The sequence below is a fragment of the Rana temporaria genome, chromosome 7, assembly GCF_905171775.1.
Source record: "Rana temporaria chromosome 7, aRanTem1.1, whole genome shotgun sequence".
Lineage (NCBI taxonomy): Eukaryota > Metazoa > Chordata > Amphibia > Anura > Ranidae > Rana > Rana temporaria.
The window spans coordinates 127804714-127819063 of record NC_053495.1 but is presented as its reverse complement, the minus strand read 5'-3'; the positions used below and the strand labels follow the sequence as shown (position 1 = coordinate 127819063).

At 42.2% G+C, this 14350-nt stretch overlaps 1 protein-coding gene across 1 annotated transcript in view; it reads right to left on the bottom strand.

Moving 5' to 3' along the window:
- Positions 1–799: 799 nt before the first annotated feature.
- Positions 800–14350, bottom strand: part of LOC120945638 — a 37012-nt gene continuing 23461 nt past the window's right edge. Inside the window, exons 9-13 of the mRNA XM_040359960.1 lie at positions 10519–10566; positions 7283–7309; positions 4990–5025; positions 2368–2415; positions 800–895 (exon numbers count right to left, since the gene is read on the bottom strand). Of these exons, the coding sequence (XP_040215894.1) occupies positions 815–895; positions 2368–2415; positions 4990–5025; positions 7283–7309; positions 10519–10566 (240 nt within the window). The 3' untranslated portion in view covers positions 800–814. The remainder of the gene's footprint in view (positions 896–2367; positions 2416–4989; positions 5026–7282; positions 7310–10518; positions 10567–14350) is intronic.

Genomic DNA, 14350 nt, shown 5'->3' with positions numbered 1-14350 from the left:
TAGCCTACCAGTCCAAACCCTCTGTTGAAGCATACCTGCAATGTACCAGGCCACCTATAAACACTAGTTATTTTCCTATATATGTGTTCAGGGGGGTGAGTGTTCCATTGGTTCTCTATTTGATGTCAGTCCTGGATCTCCACTGCTTCTCCTTCTGTGCCACACTACTCCAAACCATTACACATCCCCTGATCCTGATTCTGATCCTGTATCTCTTCCTGGCCTTTCACATATCATTTTGGAAGATTCTCTCTTCTCTTTGCCTGCCCTCTCCCAACAATACCAAAATAAAGTATTATAGTCCCATCCAGGACTTTCTGAATGTCTGAGATGGTTTATTTCCAATACTATACCATCTATTCACAAAAATCTATATGTCTGACTATGGGGCTTCCAAGAGAAAATTACGTGGGATCAGAAATGAATAAAACAATGGCAAAATCTGTCTAGCCTTAGGTAAAAAGCCGTAAGAGTGAAGTGACTGCAGAAAGCAAATGGTATAAATTCCTAATTTACAGTACATTATCCTATACCTATATTTTTAGGTATAGTAAGATGAATAAATTCACCACCAAGCAGAATCCTTATTTAGTTTCTATCATTATCATGAAATCTATGGCATTAAAGGCTGATGGAATATTTAGTAGATCTATTTTGAAAATATAACTGTTTCCTAAACTCCTGAAAGAATATGTAGTAAATAAATAAAGGAAACACTGTACTGTATACTACTACTACAACAAAACAGTTTAAAGAATTTTATGTTTTTTCAAGATCTTACTGCTATTCATACCCACAAAAGGAAAATGCATATTTAAAAAAAGATTAAAATTAAACACAACATTTTACTTACTACTACTCCACAAACTGTTTCCAATAAAGGTCCAACTTGTTCCTGTGAAAAATAAATAAGTTATTGTGAAATATATATTATACATACATACTGTACATACATACACAAATAGATATACATATACTATATACACAAACAGATGACATGTCTTATTGCCGACCTTCTGGAAGATTTTTGACAGTGCCTGTGGCTGTGGTCTGAGCATAGCTATTGTCAATTTCACAAGTTTGTAAGGCAATAGGGGGGCAGCATTACACTTTCATTTTACAAATGAAGTCCAAGTCCAGATTATATTGTTGTCTGAGACTCACTCGCCATCCCTCTGTCAATGATTTCACCAGAAGTGAAGTGAGGAAAATCTACAACAGTGATACCGACAGCAATAAAAAGCTTACAAGGGTACTTTCCTTCCCCATCTCTACTAAAAAAGCATTTTTTGTTTTTGCTTGTCATTGTAGATTGAATTACTGTCAGCAGAACATAATACAAGGGGAAGCTTCTTCAACCCTTTCTAGTCGGCTGGAGCTGGCCCTTCAAAAGTCTGTAACATCGGTGGTGTTAGTAGTTTAGAGTGATAACTGGTAACTACAACAAACCGATCTGGGCAAAATAGGTGAATAGACAGCCATCACCTAATTTAATATGGAAATCTTCCCCCTACTGAAGTTTCAGTGCTGGGTGGGTAAATACAATGGGGGTTATTTACGAAAGGCAAATCCACTTTGCACTACAAGTGTAAACTACAAGTGCAAAGTGCACTTTGAGGTGCAGTCGCTGTAAATCTGAGGGGTAGATCTGAAATGAGAGGACGCTCTGCTGATTTTATCATCCAATCATGTGCAAGCTAAAATGCTGTTTTTTATTTTCCTTGCATGTCCCCCTCAGATTTACAGCGACTGCACTTCCGAGAGCAATTTCAAGTGCACTTTTCACTTGTAGTTTGCATTTGTACTGCAAAGTGGATTTGCCTTTCGTAAATAACCCCTTCTGACTCTAAATGATTGATTTGTGTATAATATAGGTACTTTGCTTCTTTTTCAGCATTTTCTGGTATCAGGCAATGCAAGGGAAGTGCTTGTCAATTTCTGCAGGCTGATTTTAGGAAATCTAGAGTTGGCTATACACTAGTAGAATCTCATTTGAATTTTTTTTTTTTTTTTTTTTTTTACAGCGGTCGTTTGATTTTCTAATCCTTAGTGGGGTCAAATTGATGTATATTGTCAACTGCAGTGATGAGAAAAATCAAAGGAACAGGATGGATTTTTTTTTCACACAAACTATTTTGACAACGTGTTTGTGGATTTTGTTAAGTAAAGTCTATTTGTTCCAAAATTGAATGTTAAATGAAAATTACATTTCAAACTACTTTAGAGTGACATTTGTCAAGCCATCGACTCTACTAAGAATTTCTGTCCAGATTCTTTCATTCAAAAATCTTCTAGATATGGCTAGCTGTAGTTAAAAGCAGGAGAAAGAAAGATACTATATAAAATAATATTTTAGTAACACCGTACCAGAATTTGTTTTGTTAGGAGATCCGTTGCTAGATTCGCAGCGCCAGGCTGAAAAAAAAAACCACATTATTTTCACAATACTATTTGTAAAATCAAATTGCATTGTTTACACTTTTTAATTACAATATATTCCTCAAAAAAATGTTTTGCTTTTTTTCCAAGTTAAACCATCCCTCTCAGATATATATTACTAAGGTTTGCATGGCTGAGGACTTTGTGGGGAGAACTTATAAGTGGTCACAGCTATAAAAAATATGGAACAGTTGTGATAATCTGGGGCAGAGCTGACTTTTTAATGAGGCACTTGTAGGCACAGTGTCAAGGACCTGGGAAAATGTTATGGCCTATGATTACTGAATACCATACCCTTAGACCAAGCCTCTAGGCTACTAAGGGGCCAATAACCACTCCATTGTTTGCAACTGTTTGTTAAATTATGGAAAGTCAGTAAAAGCTGAAACCTGGGAAAACAAAAATCTACCCTTGCAGTGAACCTATCCTCCGCACTGCAAGGGTTAAATGCTTGTATAGTCTAATTGTGCAGGCATAAGGCGTAATACTTACCTTATTCCTGGCTCAGTCAGGCTTCTTCCATCTACGCAGCTGTCTCTCTACGGTGCTCATAGCCACGTTCGCATGCTCGCCTCCTCTGTGTACAATGCAGGGTTTATAGCCCTGCACTGTAAATGATGATGCTGAGGGACTGCTGCCAGTCCACAGCTTTGAGTAGAAGAGAACTGTGCTGGAGGGATAGGGTAAGTAATTCACCATATCCTTGTGCCCCTAGACTAGACTAGTACTCTAGTACCATGCAAAGCGGTGCAAGCTAATGCACTGCATTTGCGACCTGTGTTTGGGGTGTCGTTAACATTGACACCCCTGCAGATCGCAATTTCAGAGTGTTTTGGTGTGAGCGAGGCCTAATTCCAGGAGTTCAGCTGTAATGTTAATATTTGTTTTTTTTGTTTGAATAGAGTCGGGGAGGATTAGTACCCTTGTCAGGTTGGCAGTTGGATAAAGTCACCATTTTCACCTCAACCAGTCAGAGGAAGCCTCATATTCATTGATGAAAATACAACGCTTCTCTTGAATGGAAGAGTAGCACTCAGCCGGACTCTTCATTTCAACCATACCGCTGTGTCGCTTACTTTATGTAGCTAATACTACTACAGTCCATTACAGCACACACAGCGGCTGCCACTTTATGCAATGAAAATTGTTTGTTTGAGTCAGCTTAGCCCAAATGAACCATTAAAAACAAAAATTAACCTGAATTTCCACTTTGAGTTGTTCATACACTGATAGTTCTTTTTCAACAAAAAAGAACTAACAGACTCTGCTATCCACGCCATACACAGAAGATGGAGGAATTCACTGTGCCTATTGTGCCTGTTGTATTTTGACAATCTTTATCTACAGTTACATAGTTACATAGTTAGTCAGGTTGAAACAGGAGTATCTATGACCACAATTTATAAAGGAGGGGAAAAGGCTGCTGACTGATCTCTGCCTAAAATCCCTCATCCACCTAGGTGACTTCTTTTTGTTTTCCCCTCTTCCGTTGTACTGCTGGAGCTCAGTGTTTTTAGCCCCCCCCCCCCCCCATTTTTTTCTGTTTATCACCTGGTAGCATTTAATGTTTTTTTATCTTATATTCATGCTGTGTTTATTCACAAAATGCCACGGGTCCTGAGTGACCCATCAGCTCTGTTTTGAGATTTGACCTATTGCTATATATTTTTACATTTCTATTTATATCTTAATGATTTTTTGTTCCCTAGCATGTGGTCACATGCAGGCCAGAGTGACTTCATTGATATAATACATTTTCCACCTGCCACCATTTTCATTCATTGATATTATATTCATCTCCTATAATTACTGTATTAAAATTATAATAGATTCAATTGTAAAAAATATTTATATATATTTTTTTAAATAGTACATTGTCACCCTATGTTTAAAAAAACAAAGAATGTTTTTTTTTTTATTATAACAGCATACCAAATACATGTATGCAGTCCTTAAAATAGAAATATAACATATTAAGTAGGCAAATTATTCATATAGTTATTGTCAAGTTAACCAATGCTGCTAATGCGATAATAAATTAGAATCACTTGCAGAATTGAGCGATAGAGATTTGTGTGTTAATTCGTCATCAAACACTGAAAGTAATGACAGCGACAATTCTGCAACTGAGCAAGTTTCAGTGTTTTTGATTTTATTACATTATTGAATAATTTTTATTATTATTTGTTATAATTATTTATAGTTATTTATTATTTTATAATTAATGATTCTGTGTTTCAAACTTTATCATACCCGGGATGTCTACTAGACTCTTGTTTGGACAGATTTAAGTGCGTTATTCCTAAGATTTACAGGCCTACAATATAAAACGCCAAAATTTCTATGCAAAACAATTATAACGCTTTCAGCATCAAAAACCTGACATAATCATACCGCCAGGGAGGTTAATACAATCTTGTGAAAAGAATACCTATATATAATATACCAAAATGTAGTTAATGTACTAAAAACTGACATTTCGCAAATGTGGAGTAAAATAAAATGTTTCAAATTTTATTGGTAACTTGTTTAGTTATAAATAAATCTTACCATAGCTTTTTTAGGCAGAGGACAATTTTGGGCAATCTTGAAAAAATAACAAATACTTTAGTTAGTAGAAATCATATTTTAGATCTAAACTCAAAAGGCGACATACAAAATAAACTTTTGTATACAACAAATAGCTACCGCCTTTTCCTCATGTTTACCAATAATTAAATCTATGCATTTAGTGTACAGTTATAGGTACTGACAGTAATAGAAACTACTGGAAATTGGGTTCAATAGCCAACAAATTTCTATTTGGCATCAAAGTGCAAACCTTTGCATACCTAGGGGCAGATCCACGTACCTTCGCATAAGATTCGCCGGGCGCAGCGTATCTAAGATACACTACGCCGCCGTAACTTTTTTTTTTATTTCAAATCCACAAAGAATTTGTGCCGTAAGTTACGGCGGCGTAGTGTATCTCTTGCGGCGTAAGGGCGCCGAATTCAAATGGATGTAATGGGGGCGTGTTTTATGTAAATACGTTGTGACCCAACGTAAACAACGTTTTTTTTTTAACTGCGCATGCGCAGTCCCTGGGGGTATCCCAGTGCGCATGCTCGAAATGTAACCGGAATAAGCCAATGCTTACGACGGTGACGTCATTCTACGCAAATTCCTATTCGCGGACGACTTACGCAAACGACGTAAAAAATTCAAAATGCGAGGCGGGAAAGACGGCCATACTTAACGTTGAGTACGCCTCATAACAGTAGCATTAACTATACGCCAGAAAAAGCCGAACGCAAACGATGTAAAAACAATGCGCCCGCCGGACGTACGTGGATCGCCGTAAATAGCTAATTTGCATACACCTAGCGGCCGGCGGAAAAAATGCACCTAAGATCCAATGGCGTACTAAGACGTACACCTGTCGGATCGACCCGAGATGCCGTCGTATCTTGTTTTGAGGATTCAAAACAAAGATGTGACGCTGGAATTTTCAAATTACGCCGGCGTATCAATAGATACGCCGTTGTAATACCTTTGTGGATCTGCCCCATAGTCTCCAGAGGTTAAAAGATACCAGTGCTGAGGGATATTTAGGATTCGCAATGCTGATCCCGTTGTGCTACTCACCCAAATGTATCTAGCTCAAGTACACAGAGCAAACATTAATAATCTAAATTCAAAATGAAACCAGATCTCCTGTTTTCCATACTTGTTCAAAGAAATTAACTGCCTGACAGTCCGGCAACTAGCATCTTCAGATGGAGGGCATAGTCAGTGTTTCTTTCAGCATAGGTTGCCTCGCAGGACTTAATACTCTTATATTTGTATGTATGAAGATGGTCCAGGACCTGATCTAAAGGGAGCTGGGGTGGGCTGTACCACCCCACTCTATGATACTATGACACCATAATGTGAAGGGGGGACTTTGATGTGATGGGGGTTTCTGATGTGATCCAGGCTGACTACCCAGAAGTAGAGTCAGACGGCACTTCCAGGTCGTGACAATACAGAAGCTTGCAGAGTGAACAAGAAATAAAGGTTCTAACACTGTGTGACAGACTGTCAGTGACCTGGTGAGTAAAGATGGGCTCGGGCGTGTTTGAAACCCCACAGTCCCGATCCCACCAGGAAGCCGACACTGCACACGGCTAATCTCAGGCAGTGAGACATTTCCCGATCTGTGCAGCTGCGAATCAGGACATGTCTCACTGTCTGTGATTAGCGCTGTGCAGTGCCGGCTTCCTGGCGGGATCGGGCACGTGGGGTTTTCTAAACACGCCCAAGCCCATCTCTGCTGAAGAGACTGAAAAGCAGGGTGTGCTACCCGGAGAAAATAAAACAAAGGTGTTTTTGCAGTATACCCCCACACCTTTTTTTACTGCACCCCCAGATCAGACATGATAGATTTGGGATTAAACCCCAGCTGAACTTTCAGTTTAAATTAGTTAATTATATTACAAGTGTATCAAAACAAAAGCTGTGCAAATTCTTACAGTTTGCTTAAAAAAAAAAAAGCCACAGCCAGTGATTAATTTATGGATGTCAGCCACGCCCCCTGCTCATCCAGAACTCTCCAATCGGGAGGAAGCATGAGCTTTGTGCTTGCAGAGCTATAGGTCTGAATTAGTAGGGGGCGTGTCAGACCTCTACATGGCTTACCCAGAGAGAGCAAGGGTCTCACTCTGCAACTGCTAAAAACTGCTGAAAAAACAGTAAGAATATACACACATTTTATTTTGCACTGCCCTTTGTAAACTTCTCACAAACAGATTCCCAGACTCAGAAAGGCAATCTTAAACAAAAGATTAAATATGAAAAGTACTAGTCATGCTGTCGGTCTTACCAAATCCTTAATGGTCTTATTCAGATTCTAGTGCATAAAAAACAAACAATGTTATTGGTTGTACAGAGAATCATAATGAATTATTACTAAATGCATGGCAGTATTTTTAAAGGAAACATGATCACAAATATATGACTGAAATTATAGAGATAATAAATAAATTCATGATTCACACTGAGCCCTTTCATTTGATTGGTATCTGCTATTGGTTGTAGGATATTGATTAGCTTTCTTGAACAGGCTCGTAATTAAAGGACATTTCTGGGACAATTCGGGCTGTTTGTCACTGAAGCAAATTCATGGGGAAATATCTACTGCTTTGCATACTTGTTGAGAGAAATTAAACAGCATGGCACATTTAAATGTATTGCCTTGTTGCTTGTATGGCTATTTCATACCTGGGGTCATAACGGCAGATTTCACCCAACACTGTTTCTATAACAGCAGATTTTCTCCCAACACCCATGCTATACTGCTGGTTTAATATCACCCTGCAAAGGCCCCCCCCCCTCCGGTGTCACATTTGGCACCTTTCAGGTCTAATACAGGCATTTGCTCCCACTTCCGGGCATATATATCCGCATATATCTATGCCACGTCCTGCGCCTCCTCCGCCCCCCCTGCTGTCTTCTGGGAGACACACAGGTCCCAGAAGACAGCAAGGTCCATTCAGATCGCGCATTACTACTTGCGCATGCGCAGTAGGGAACCTTGTGGCTTCACTTCCCGATTCCCCTACCAAAGATGGTGGCGGCAGCACCCAAGAGACAGATCGGCTTCGGGTGTCGACATCGCAGGCGCCCTGGACAGGTAAGTGTGCATATTTTAAAAGTTAGGAGCTGCAGTATTTGTAGCTGCTGACTTTCTGAAAATTCGGTGGAATTCCGCTTTAAATATATTCCTCAAATGCCAAAAAGAATATAAATTCACTCTGTGTGAAAATGCCTTTACAAACACAGATATTACCTCTTATAAGAAGCAGTGACATCATCACTGTGCAGAGAACAGAGCTATGTGAGGGTCCTACAGGCTGCCTGTAGAAAACTACAGAAGAGGGCAGAGCCAAGAGGAGTCACCCTCCACAAGGAGAGAGCGCAGCATTGACTGGCTGTCACAGCCTGTAGGGGAGTGGAATGCAGAAGGCACAGCCTTCTAGGATGCACCATTTGGAGGGCTTAGTTCTCATCTGTGTGTGATGTAATAAACTGCCCACCCCCTGCTTTCCAGAAGAAGGCGTGAAATAAAGCAGGGCAGTCACAGAACAATAACACAGCAAATAAAAAATAAAGTAACTATTGTTTTTTATGTAATGCCAATATGGCAGCTAAATAACAACATGTACTGTTTGAACTAGTGATTTTGAATCTGTACAATCACAATTTAAATACCGTGTACAGTATTCTGTCCTGAATCTTGGTTTACTTTGTGTATTTATTCCAGATCTGTGCAGTAATTCAGTGTGAAACTTTGCCTCTGTGCAGGAGCTTCCTGTAATAAAGAATGGTCTCTGCTGCTTTCTCTTTGTGCAGGGTGACTGGTCTTGTTTCCACCCCTATTGTATTTCTTTGCAGGCAGCTTGTAGTGGGTGGGGCCTGCTGGGCCCCTTCCACAGCTCTGTTTTCTGCGCAGGCTACGTACATCACAGCGATAATGTCACTGCAACTTCTGCATAATAGTATCTGGGTTTGCAAAGGCATTTCGAGCAAATGAAAGGTATTTACAAGTTAAATTTTAAGGAGTTACACCTTCTCCATTTTAGAAAACAATAACTTTTCAGCTGGATGTACTCTTGAAACTAATGACAACAAGCATTGCATACCTCCCAACTTTCTGAAATGGGAATGAGGGATACCTATTAGAAAAAGTATATAGGCATAGGACACACCATCTGCCACTTCCCCCTTAAATGAGAATTGTACAAAAAAATTGATTACCGTATTTATCGGCATATACCGCGCACTTTTTTGCCCTGAAAATCAGGGCAAAATCGTGGGTGCGTGATATATGCCCATACCCGCTTTCCCGCGCCGAGTTTGAACCCTGCGCCGGCATATACCGAGCGCAGTACACTCGTGTATAGTCGGGCAGGCTCGGCCCCTCTCGCGCTAACGTCCTGGACGTGAGCGCGAGAGTAGCCGAGCCTGCCCGACTATACCCGAGTGTACTGCGCTCGGTATATGCCGGCGCAGTGTTCAAACTCGGCGTGGGAAAGCCGGAATCGAGCGGGGAGGACACCGCAGAAGGACGCCGGACCCGACGAAGAGGACACCCGAACCCTCAGACGGATGCCGGACCCGACGAAGAGGACCCCCGAAGCCGCAGACGGACGCCGGACCCGACGAGGCCGCCGATGGACGCCGCACAAGACACCAAAACTGTAAGTAGTAAAATTTAATAAAATGTATTTTTTACAGGAATGTCGGGTCCACTTTAGGGGTGCGCGCTATACGCCGGAGCGCGCAATACCCCGATAAATACGGTACTTAAACCCACAAGTGCTTTTTACCACTACTATTCCTTTATATTGGATTTTAGTATTTAGAAATGTAGCAATTTAGAGATTGGGTAAATGGTTTAGCACTGGGAAACACTTATTGATAGATAAATAGTACATTTTATATATAACTATATAGATCAGACCAAAATGAGGGACAAATGAGGAGGAATGAGGGACAGAGGGATATTGCTCCAAATCAGGGACAGTCCCTCCAAATCAGGGACAGTTGGGAGCTATGGCATTGCTGTGGACACAAGAGAATGCTTAAAGTGGAACTTCATTCTCTCAGTCAACGTTGACTATTTTTAATTCTTAATGCTGCTAGCATTAGTAAATAGATAGGAAACAATATCATATTTACTTGTTTTAAACTTTTTTTTTTACATTTCCCAATTTACTTCCTGGTTTCCAGGCCTAGGTTAAGGATGTCATACATCCCAGGAGTCTTCAGGAGGGGAAGAGGGGCTTTCATAGCCAAACACACTCTCCTGCCTGCATGTTTTTCAAAGTGATGTCTCAGCAAAATAAAGCATGGCGACATTGATAGATGGGTGAGTTTGCCTTAAATATTAAAAATGTACTAAATAGAATATTTGGTTTGTGGTGCTCAGATGCAGTGTAGTTCCACTTTAAATACATATTTTTAATTACCCCTGTATTCTTACATTTCAGAGATGTTTATTATTATTCAACAACAACTAATAACATATATATATATATATATATTAATGAACAATACCTTGCAGACTTGTGTGGGATTACGTTTATTTAGGAGGTTTGTTAGTGACTGCAATAAAATATAAAATTATTTAAATCAGCAGAACTCTTAAAGCCAATGTACAATTTAGTTTTTTTAAGAAATAAAATAAAGCCCATGGGGTAAAAAAAGTTGGTACCTTCATCCTATTCAAAGACCTGAAAGCCCCACAATCTGGTGCCCCTCTATACAGAATTGTCATTTCAAGTTAAAAAGTTGGAGCCTGGCTGCAGCCACATTTAAACAGAGGCTAATTTTAGAAAATGATTTATACTTCATGGATAACTTCAAATAAACATAAGTTATAAATAGGGGTGCAACAAATTAAAAAACTCACGGTTCGGATCGTTCCTCGGATCAGAGTCACGGATCGGATCATTTTTCGGATCACCACCAAATATAGTTCCCACTGTAATGTCCACATCTCCCCCACTGTAATGTCCACATCTCCCCCACTGTAATGTACACATCTCCCCCACTGTAATGTCCACATCTCCCCAACTGTAATGTACACATCTCCTTCTCCCCCACTGTAATGTCCACATATTCCCCACTTTAATATGATATTACAGTGAGGGAGATGACGTGGATATTACAGTGGGGGATATGTGGACATTACAGTGGGGGATATGTGGACATTACAGTGGAGGATATGTGGACATTACAGTGGGGGATATGTGGACATTACAGTGGGGGATATGTGGACATTACAGTGGGGGATATGTGGACATTACAGTGAGGGATATGTGGACATTACAGTGAGGGATATGTGGACATTACAGTGGGGGAGATGTGGACATTACAGTGGGGGTGGGGGAGATGTGGACATTACAGTGGGGGAGATGCGAACATTACAGTGGGGGAGATGTGGATATTACACATCTCCCCCACTGTAATATCCACATCCCCTCACTGTAATATCCACATCTCCCCCACTGTATATACGATTGTCTGCTTGCTTAGTCACTACAGAATAGAACGGCACAAGCAGGCAGATCCACGAGCAGTTGAGGCGGGTGATGTCAGTGCGCCGCTCTAGGGGAGCTCACCTAGGCCGCCGCTGGGTGTACCAAGATGGCTGCCGCTCCGGAGCTAGGCCGAAGCCGCGGCCTTTCCTATGGCTCCGCTCCTCTCCCCCCCTCCCCGGCCGGCGTCTTCATTGTCACTGTGGGCACCCGGCTGTGACAGCTTTCGGCTTCACGGCCAGGCAACCACTGCACATGCTCGAGCGGCACTGCGCATTTTTGAGCCGTGCGCGCCATCCGATTGGACAGGCGCTCGCCTACAGGGAGGGGCTGTGAAAAGGCAATTAAGCTAATCGCCTTTCCAGCCCCTCGGCGGAAGGAGGAAGTGGGACAGGAAGTCTCCTTCTCCTAAAGCCCCCACTCCCCCCCCCAAAAAAAGAGATTTTTAATACAGCTTACCTGTAAAATCTTTTTCTTGGAGTACATCACGGGACACAGAGCGGCATTCATTACTATATGGGTTATATGGAGTACCTTCAGGTGTAGACACTGGCAATCTCAAACAGGAAATGCCCCTCCCTATATAACCCCCTCCCATAGGAGGAGTACCTCAGTTTTGTAGCAAGCAGTATGCCTCCCAAAATGGTCCTCAAAAAAGAGGGGTGGGAGCTCTGTGTCCCGTGATGTACTCCAAGAAAAAGATTTTACAGGTAAGCTGTATTAAAAATCTCTTTTTCTTTATCGTACATCACGGGACACAGAGCGGCATTCATTACTATATGGGATGTCCCAAAGCAATGCTTACAATGAGGGGAGGGAGAACATCTCCAAGACAAAAGGATTTAATTTAGAGATATACTCAAATCATAATAAATCCAACTTAGTTGAGAAAAATAAAAATTTTAAATTTAACTCGAACAAGAGGAGCCCCCGGAATCCGAGGGTCTCAAACTGCAGCCTGCAGCACTGCCTGCCCGAAGGCAGTATCAGTATTCCTTCTTACGTCCAACTTGTAGAATTTTGTAAACGTGTGGACAGAAGACCAGGTTGCCGCCTTGCAAACTTGAGCCATAGAGATCTGGTGGTGTGCTGCCCAGGAGGCGCCCATGGCTCTAGTAGAATGAGCCTTTAATGATACTGGAGGAGGCAACCCTTTCAAGCCGTAGGCCTGAGTGATTAATTGCTTAATCCACCTAGAAATGGTGGACTTTGCAGCTGCCTGCCCCTTCTTGGGCCCATCCGGTAGAATGAACAGCACATCTGTCTTCCGGATCTTCTTTGTAGCTTTAAGATAGGCCTTCATGGCCCTGACAATATCCAAGGTATGCAGCAACCCTTCCTTTCTGGAAGTAGGTTTAGGGAAGAAGGATGGTAATACCAAATCCTGGTTCAAATGAAAACTGGATATGACCTTCGGAAGGAAGGAAGGATGAGGGCGGAGAACGACCCTGTCCTTATGAAAAACAAGATATGGTTCCTTACAGGATAAGGCTGCCAGCTCCGAAACTCTTCTTGCGGAAACTATGGCAACCAAAAATACTAACTTCCTTGTCAGTAGAACCAAAGGAATATCAGCCAACGGCTCAAACGGTTGTTTCTGTAAACTTGACAGAACAAGATTTAAATCCCACGGACAAAGCGGGGATTTAACTGGAGGTCTAATACGTAAGACCCCTTGAAGGAAGGTCTTAACCAGCGAGTGGGTGGCCAGCGGCCGCTGAAACCACACTGACAGAGCAGAAATCTGTCCTTTGATTGTGCTTAATGCCAATCCTTTATCCACTCCTAGCTGGAGAAAACTTAATACTCTATCGATGGTAAATTTGCGAGAAAGCCATCGCTTGGACTCACACCAGCCTACATAGGCCTTCCAGACCCTGTAATAAATCACCCTAGAGACCGGTTTCCTGGCTCTGATTAGGGTAGAGATTACTTTCTGAGACAGACCTCTACCCCTGAGAATCAGGGATTCAGCTTCCAGGCCGTCAAATTTAGATGCCGTAAGGCAGGGTGGAGGATCGGACCTTGCGATAGCAGGTCTGGCCGTAGAGGAAGAGTCCAAGGGTCTCCCACTACCATCCTTAAGATTAGTGAGTACCATGCCCTTCTGGGCCATGCTGGAGCTACCAGGATGACTGGTATGTGCTCCACCCGGATCCTGCGCAGCAGGCGGGGTAGTAACTGGAGCGGGGGAAACGCATAAAGAAGTTTGAACTGATGCCAAGGGCAAACCAACGCATCGGTTCCGCAGGCCATCGGATCCCTTGAGCGGGACATGAACCTGTCTAGTTTCTTGTTGAGTCTCGATGCCATGATATCCACGTCCGGCACTCCCCATCTTTGGCAGAGTGCTTGAAAGACTTGTGGATGCAGAGACCATTCCCCCGGCCATAGAGTCTGGCGGCTTAAGAAGTCCGCCTGAAAGTTGTCCACTCCTGGAATGAATATTGCCGATATGCAGGGCACATGAGCCTCTGCCCATAGGAGAATCAAGCTCACCTCTCTCTGAGCGGCTTGACTCCTGGTTCCCCCTTGGTGATTTATGTATGCCACGGCCGTGGCATTGTCTGATTGAATTCTCACCGGGAACCCCTGCAATTTTGACGTCCAAGCCCTGAGGGCTAGTCGAGCAGCTCTGAGCTCCAAGATGTTGATGGGCAACTGCTTCTCTGGCTTTGCCCAAGTACCTTGGCGAGTGCAACCATCCAAAATTGCTCCCCAGCCCGTCAGGCTGGCGTCTGTGGTCACTATCTTCCAAGCCACTGGGCTGAAAGACTTCCCCTTCAGTAGATTCTGAGGGTCTAACCACCAACACAGACTTTGTCGGACTCTTGATGAGAGCGGCAACG